A 7,420-nucleotide genomic window follows, 5' to 3' on the forward strand; every position below is an offset into this window, starting at 1 on the left:
GTGCTTTAACCCGCTGTATCACCAGGGAGGGCCCACTGCTACTTTTTCTTTTTTTAAATAAAGAAGTTGTACCACTTTACAGGAATTTATGTTAGTATTTTTCAATTCCTTGTCTTAAAAGGGTCGTTTGGCTCTTAAAAGAGTCGTTTGGCGAGATTATGTAGCATTATCACATTGAGTTTTTAGTGTGCATTTTCCTAATGCCTTATGATAGTACCTTTTCATAAGATTGCTGGTTCTTTGGACAATGCCTATGCCCAGTTTTAATGTTGGCATTGTTTAATGTTAGTATAGTCTGTGTCTAGGATTTGTATATGCATATGAATACAAGTCTTTAGTTAGACATATGACTTGAGACTATTCTCCAAATTCAGAGCCTTTCTGGAAAATGGTTTATAAAGACTTTATAAAGGAGAAAGTTCATGACTCTTACATGAGCTCATATCTCCTTCCTGTGAACCCTCCTATGGACTCTTTCCTCTCTTTCTTTTTTTCTTGCCTTAAGCTCCTCCACTGTCTTTTGGGCAACATGAACACTAGATTCTTGAAGTAGTAACATGCCAGTTTGTCACTTTAGTCTGCAAGGAGCAAAAATTTTTTCCTCCATCTCTTTTGTGATGGGGGAGAGAAATTATTTACAAAATGGAAGGAATAATTCCTGTCTTCACATAGCATATGTCCTTTCCAAGACCTTCATTCCTGCTCACCTCAAAGAGAGGCTGAGCACAGGGGTCTGGAGAGGTAGGGTGCTGGGGGTTATTGTAAGAGGAAGGCCTTAAGCGCCTTCTGTTTCCACACCATTGCTCCCACTTTTTCTGCTCTTATCTACCCCCTCCCTATTTCTGTGAAACCTCTAGACTCCAGGCTGCAGCATTAAAACAGTCATCTGACTATGGACTCAGAAGAGTTGGGAAGAGGAATTTGGGCCATTTACCTCGATGGTGGCACCAGGTCACCATGAAGACAGAAAGCTGCACCCAACCCAGACACCTGACCTGTGTGTCTGCGGGAGCCATGAATTAGTGACACTGGGGACTAAGTAGTAGATAATCTGTAATGTGAGCTTTGTTTTTACTTACTTGTCTTGTTGTGATCTTTGGGTTTTCTTTTTTTTTTTTTTCTGTCTTTCTAACCATGTGTTGTGCAGTTAATGTATGCATAAGATTGAACATCTTTAATTCCCTATAAACTATTAATTCTTGTGCTATCTATGTAATCTAAGAAAGTGACAGCATTTCAGAATATTTCCCATTAATATTTGATGTGATGAAATGTGTATTTAATTTTTATCACATATACATAGATATTTTAGCACTAGTTCTTATCTATATTGGTTAAGTGTTAGAGATGATAAAATACTGCCTGTCATTACAGATAAGCCTACTCATTTGGGGACAGGATGTTCTTTTAGGATAGACTGAAATGCAGCCATTGAACTATATTACACTAGTTTGTTACCGTGTTAAAGTTAAGGCTGAGTCCCAATTTGCCTGACCCATTCCAGGTCAAATAAATGATTGCATCATTTATTTTTCTTTTTATGTGAAAAAAAAATCACTTCCTGGTAGCCTAGAACTTTCTTCCATTTTATCCCTTTAGAAGTTCAAGTATTAAACAGTAATCATAATTTACAAAATTTTGTGTTTCTATTGAAATGATGGTCTGAGATGAGTACTTTATTCTGACAGGGGTGGAAGGCAGGCTTGGTTTGCTGGATAAGGGGAAGCCAGCAGTCATCCACATGTCCAACAAATAATGGTGAGACAGATACAGGGTGACATCAATTGATAATCTGGTTTCAAAGATAAAGCAGTGGATTGAAATGCTTGCATGCAATAATGCCAGGACACCACTAGAGGTCAATCTTCCCTCCTTTATTACACTTAAAACAAGCTAAATGGATTTTAATACCATCCATGTTTTGTTTATTTTATTTTAAATGTATTTATTTATGCATGCAGAACTGGCGGTACAGGCCAGAATTGCAGGGGCCGGGGGTTGGTTAAAGGATTCATTAGAGACAGTGGGGAGCAGAACAGGCGGCAGAAATACTCTGCTGAGGGGAGCAGCGGGTGGGACAGGAGAGGTCTACTGCACCATGTGGGTCACCTCCCTGGTAGGGGATCGAACTCATGCTGCACTGGGTGTGATAGCTTCATAGTGCTATTTTTTAACCTGTTGTGCCACCAGGGAGGGCCCCCATCCATGTTTTCTTTAGGATTCAGTGAACTTTCATTCTTGTAGTGATGTGAAATTCCACATAAACTGCCAATAGGTTATTGTCTTCAACTGGAAAACTGGATAATTTTTTGTTTTATGTTTCATTCTAATACATTTAATTTCTTAACCTATCATCAATACAGTCAAGTTTTCTGAAACAATGTTTTGAAGATTGGACAATTTATTCTACAAATCAGTGAAGCAGAAAGGGAGACTGTAATAATTGCTGCATCAGTATTACCAGTTTCTGTTTCATTGTATATAGCTGAAACATTAAATTCTCCTTATTCATGGGCTCCAGAATTGTGAATTCACCTTTTGGCTAAAATGTATTTATTATGTAAAACTGTTACCTGCATAGCTCTCAGGCTTATTCACAACAGGTGCAGAGCAGTAAGCCTCTGCGCCTCCTGCAGCTCCGCCTCTCCACCGAGGTGGAGGAAGAACTTTCTAGGGTGAGTGAATTTATCAGGCTTTTTGCTCCATGAGCTCTGTGGTCATCACCGTGGCCTTGGTAGTGTTAATGGAGAGAGCACTGGGAATGTGGGTGCAGGGCACGTGGGCCTGGTTGGGGAGCATGGGTGAGCGCATGTGCAGGTGTGCACACCTAGGGGTCGGACTTGAGGCCGGTTGTCACTCAGAGGCGAAGGCTACAGGAGGAAGCTAGTGTGAGACGGGACTACCAGTGAGAACAGAAGGTGCGAGACCTCGGAGAGTCCAGAGAAGGTGTCAAGATTCGCTGGGGGCTGGAGTGGGGGAGGGGTTTGGTTGCCACCAGGCTCCTGGTCTCCATCTCCAACCCCCTCTCCACTCCACCCCACCCCAACACCCTCCCAGCCCCACCCCTCCCTTAGCCCCTCTCCACCCCTCACCCCTGCTTGCTGAGCCACAGGCTTTGATTTGTTTCACTTTCATACTGTAAATGGGTGTCCTTGTCCTGATCTATGTGGTGCCAAGTTTTTCTCGTTTCTGACATTTTTTGGGTGATGAGGCTATGTAAAGAGGCTTCCAGGTGTCCTGTTGAAATGTCTGCTGTTTCTGTGTGCAAGGTCATGGCAGCATTAATCTTCTGTCACTGGATACAATAAGTCTAAACATTTTTCTGTGGATTCTGAGGACCAATCAGAATGAAGTGAAGAGAGGACATGTCGGGCAGTATTCTAATTGTTCCCCTAGTTTTCCCACTCCAATCTAGGGGGCTGAATAGGATGAGAGATTCTCTACCTGTGTTTATATTATGTGACAAAAGCAGTTTTACAGGTATAATTAAGGTTATTAGAGTGCTGACTTTGAGCTAATCCAAATGGAGAGGATCAGGGTGGTTGAATCTCATAGGAGCCCTTTGACAAGAGTTTCTTCTATGGTTAACATAAGTCAGAGAGATTCAGCCTGCAAGCGGAACTTAACCAGAGGGACGGTCTCTGTTCCTGGCAAGGAATGGAGTCAGAGCAAAGAGCTAAGAGTGATTTCAAGGACTGAATTGGTTTCTGGACAAGAGTCAGCTTTATAACCTCCAGGATCTGAATATTTCCAAGAAATTGAAAGTACTTGAGGAGTTTTCTTCCCCAGAACCTCCACACCTTAAAGTTGGGTTTGAGACACAAAACAGAAAACATAGCTAAGCCTACTTACTTATGTGTGGAACTTGGAAATAATAAGTATTGATCTAAACTAGTTAGATTAATATATTATGCTGTAAAAGAACATGGATTTATCTGAAGTGACAGGGCCTGGGACTGGACAGTTCTAGGGTGAAGGAATGGAGAGTCCTTGATGAGGTCTGGCAGCTTTGGGTGGGGGGTGGGCTAACATGCGCTAATAGCGGGATGTGGCCTGCACACTGTGGAAGCTTCAGGAGCACGGGTGATTTTTTTTTTTTTTAAGGGGAATATCTTGATTCTCTGGAGCATCTATGTGACCAAGAGGAATGTCCACCAGAAAAGAAACAGATGAACAAAGTGACCCTTGTTGCAATGAGCAAAGACTCCATCACTGAGGTCCTTACACTTAGAATTTCTTCTTTTGGTTCTCTATCAATTGTGTCTTTCTAAGGATGGCTGTGTAACAGGCTCTGTCCTTCATACCTCAGTGAGGCTATAGTCTCTTTGTTATAATACAATTGCAATTATATGATGCAACTGAAATATCAATAAATATCAATAAATCAAATACATATTAGCAGAAGGACTTTGAAATAATTTTAACAGAACAATTGTCACCACCCTTGTGTGCTGGAAGGACATGCCTGGAGTGTATCTAGAAGAGTTAAATATATTTTTGTCTATCAGAAAGGAATGCTGCTAGGTATATAAAATAGAGAAATTAACCCTACTCTAGATACAGGAGTCTTGTTAATTCTTACTCTACCCTGTGATTTAAAAAAAAAAAATGTAAAGAGAGAGATAAAAGCTTCTTGAAATGTAATCCCTAAGGTTGACAACTCACATTTTCTTTTGAAATTTCTTTAGAAATGGAAATTAATTTCATGCTGTCCTTAACAGCACATAAGGATAATGACAAATTGCCCTGCTAAATTTTTTTGTGACCATCATGTCTTTAATTGTAAGATAGTCAGTTGGTCACAAAAATATAATGTGTTTCTCTTACCATGACACTACTAAGCAGGGAGAAAACAGGTAATAAGGATACGCATACTTGATAAGGGTCATACAGCATCTGTATTGCAACATTATAAACTATAATGTGATTTCTATACCCTGAAAGTGTTTCGATGAACTCCAAATGAAATCATTCTGGAATGAATGAAGATTTTAGTTTTACAATAACATTAAACCATATTTAATTTTATTTAATTTTTCATCTAGCGTAAATTATTAAATTCTTGGAAAAGCAAAGTTAACATAAGTGCATACATTGAGACATGACTGATTTCCATGAACACAACTGCAACTATCCAGAGTCATCTGGGAACAAGATTTTCTACAAATACTCACTTCTTAGAACTAGGTCAAGTAGAAATGGGAATCTTTTTCAGCTGTGTTATATATGTCTTTGGTTCTCATCTTAGGGTCTGGGTTGTCTGTGTGGGGGCCCTCTGGGAGAGTAAAGTGAACACAACTGCAGCCCGCCTCTAAACTACCTCCTGTAATATTTGCAAAATGGCTTTGTTCTTCTACCTCTCCCCTTGATTTTCACTTGAATAATATACATTCCATCTTCTTAATTTGCTTCTTTTATCTATTACTATCTTGGGAACACTGAAGAAACCATCTTGTTAAAATTATATATTAAGGAAGCTTTTTTAAAAACCACTAAGTGAGGTTATTGAGATAATGTGTCTGGAATTAAATGCAGGGAATATGTCGGCTGTCATCTTGATAAATACGTTCAGGCTGATTGAATTTACCAGAACTAGGCTAAGTGAGATATTACTGGCTTATAAATATAGATGAAAGGATCCTCTTTTCCTTAAAATGGGAGAATTCTAAAGGAATATGCCAAAGTCAGAGGTGGAAGATGTGTTTAATGAAACATCTGGTTATAGAGGAGAACACAATAAGACAGCAGCATATTGTAGTTGAAAATATGTCGTGTCAGACTAGGACTATTTAGAGGATAGTCCTGTCACCGATTTGTATGGTGACTTTGGCAAAAAGATACTTATGCATGGATCTCATTCCCTAACTTCTCGTAAACCTGCTCCTTTAAAATTTCAAGACTTCGGGCCCTCCCTGGTGGCGCAGCGGGTTAAAGCACAGCACTGAGAAGCTAAAGCCACTTCTGCATGAGTTCAATTCCCGCCTCCCCTGGAGGTGACCACATGGCGCGGTAGACCTCTCCTGACCCGCCCGCTGCTCCCTCAGCAGTGTACTTCGTTGATCTGCCTGTTCTCTCCCCACTCTGTCTCTGGTGAGGCCTCTCGCCGGCCCCTGAGCCTCTGGCCTGTAGCCCCGTTCTGTATGTACAAATAAATAAATCTTTAAAAAAAAATTTCAAGACTTCAATTAAATTATATTATTTGATCTGGCCATGGAAATTAGGTGTGGCTGTGAATGCCTCTGTTGAGAAACTAGTAATATTTGGGTCCTACTGTTGGAATCAATAATGTGAGTAAAATCTTTTTTTTTTTTTTAAGATTTATTTATTTATTTTTGCATACAGAACTAGGGTACAGGCCAGAGGTACAGGGATGGTGAGAGGATTCACCAGAGACAGAGTGGGGAGCAGAACAGGCAGATCAATGAAGTACACTGCTGAGGGGGGCAGCGGGCGGGTCAGGAGAGGTCTGCCGCGCCATGTGGGTCACCTCCGGGGTGGGGATCGAACTCGCACTGAAGTGGCTGTGGCTAGCTTGCAGTGTTGCATCCTAACCCACTGTACCACCAGGGAGGACCAATGCGAGTAAAGTCTATGAAAACATAAATACTTACTGACTTAACACAAAAGTAAATGATAACAAGAAAAAAATGGTCTTAGGTTTAAGAGTATTGAGCTCACAATCTAGAAAACATAAATGCAAACTTATCTTAATGGAAGACCTTTTGCATAATAAAGGCACAGTTCAATAATCAGTTAGGAGTCATTGGCATATCTCCTCTTCAATTTGATCCAGATGCCTTTAGTTGGACGAAGAATCAGATCTCCTACCAGGCCGAGTTCTTCTCTTTTCTGGTTGCATTCTACCCAAAACTGCCTCAGAATGCAGGAGAGGATGGTCTTTTCTTCCATCATGGCAAATTTTTGACCTTTAAATGAATGTAAACATGATGAATTTAATTATTGCTATATTTCAAATGGGAAAATAACACACTGATTTGGAGGAAACAGCTGTTTTATATTCAGAGCAGTTTCTGGGAGAATCAGAACCAGCTGGGAAGCTATTTAAAAAGAACACTCTTGAGCTCCCTTCTCTGCTCATTCCCATTGCATCTGACTACTGTGGTGGACCAGGGAACCTACGTTTAAGCAATACTCCCAGACGTATCCTGGCTCCTTAAATTATGAAAATCCCTACTCTAAATTACCTTCTTACTTCTTTAGTGTAATTTAGTAGCCTCCAAATACGATTCAGATACGTCCACTTAAGTCTGACCTTATGTCACTATACCTGCCTTTACATGAACAGTAAAATGCTAGAGATGCTAAAGCCAAAGTTATTTACTATGATGATGATGTACTTTTTTTTTTTTTTTTAATTTTATTTGTGCATACAGAACTGGGATACAGGCCAGAGATGTGG

At 40.2% G+C, this 7,420-nt stretch overlaps 1 protein-coding gene and 1 long non-coding RNA gene across 3 annotated transcripts in view; one reads left to right on the plus strand and one right to left on the minus strand.

Moving 5' to 3' along the window:
* The window catches only part of LOC105853625, a 24,294-nt gene that overhangs the window by 2,006 nt on the left and 14,868 nt on the right, over positions 1-7,420 (plus strand). The window lies entirely within an intron of this gene.
* The window catches only part of LOC101632342 (cytochrome P450 4V2-like), a 21,733-nt gene continuing 21,066 nt past the window's right edge, over positions 6,754-7,420 (minus strand). For both annotated transcript variants that reach the window (XM_004682358.1, XM_012724971.1), the window contains one exon: positions 6,754-6,926. In XM_004682358.1, the coding sequence (XP_004682415.1) occupies positions 6,754-6,926 (173 nt within the window). The remainder of the gene's footprint in view (positions 6,927-7,420) is intronic.

The sequence above is a fragment of the Condylura cristata genome, unplaced genomic scaffold, assembly GCF_000260355.1.
Source record: "Condylura cristata isolate star-nosed mole 26May11 unplaced genomic scaffold, ConCri1.0 scaffold00014, whole genome shotgun sequence".
Lineage (NCBI taxonomy): Eukaryota > Metazoa > Chordata > Mammalia > Eulipotyphla > Talpidae > Condylura > Condylura cristata.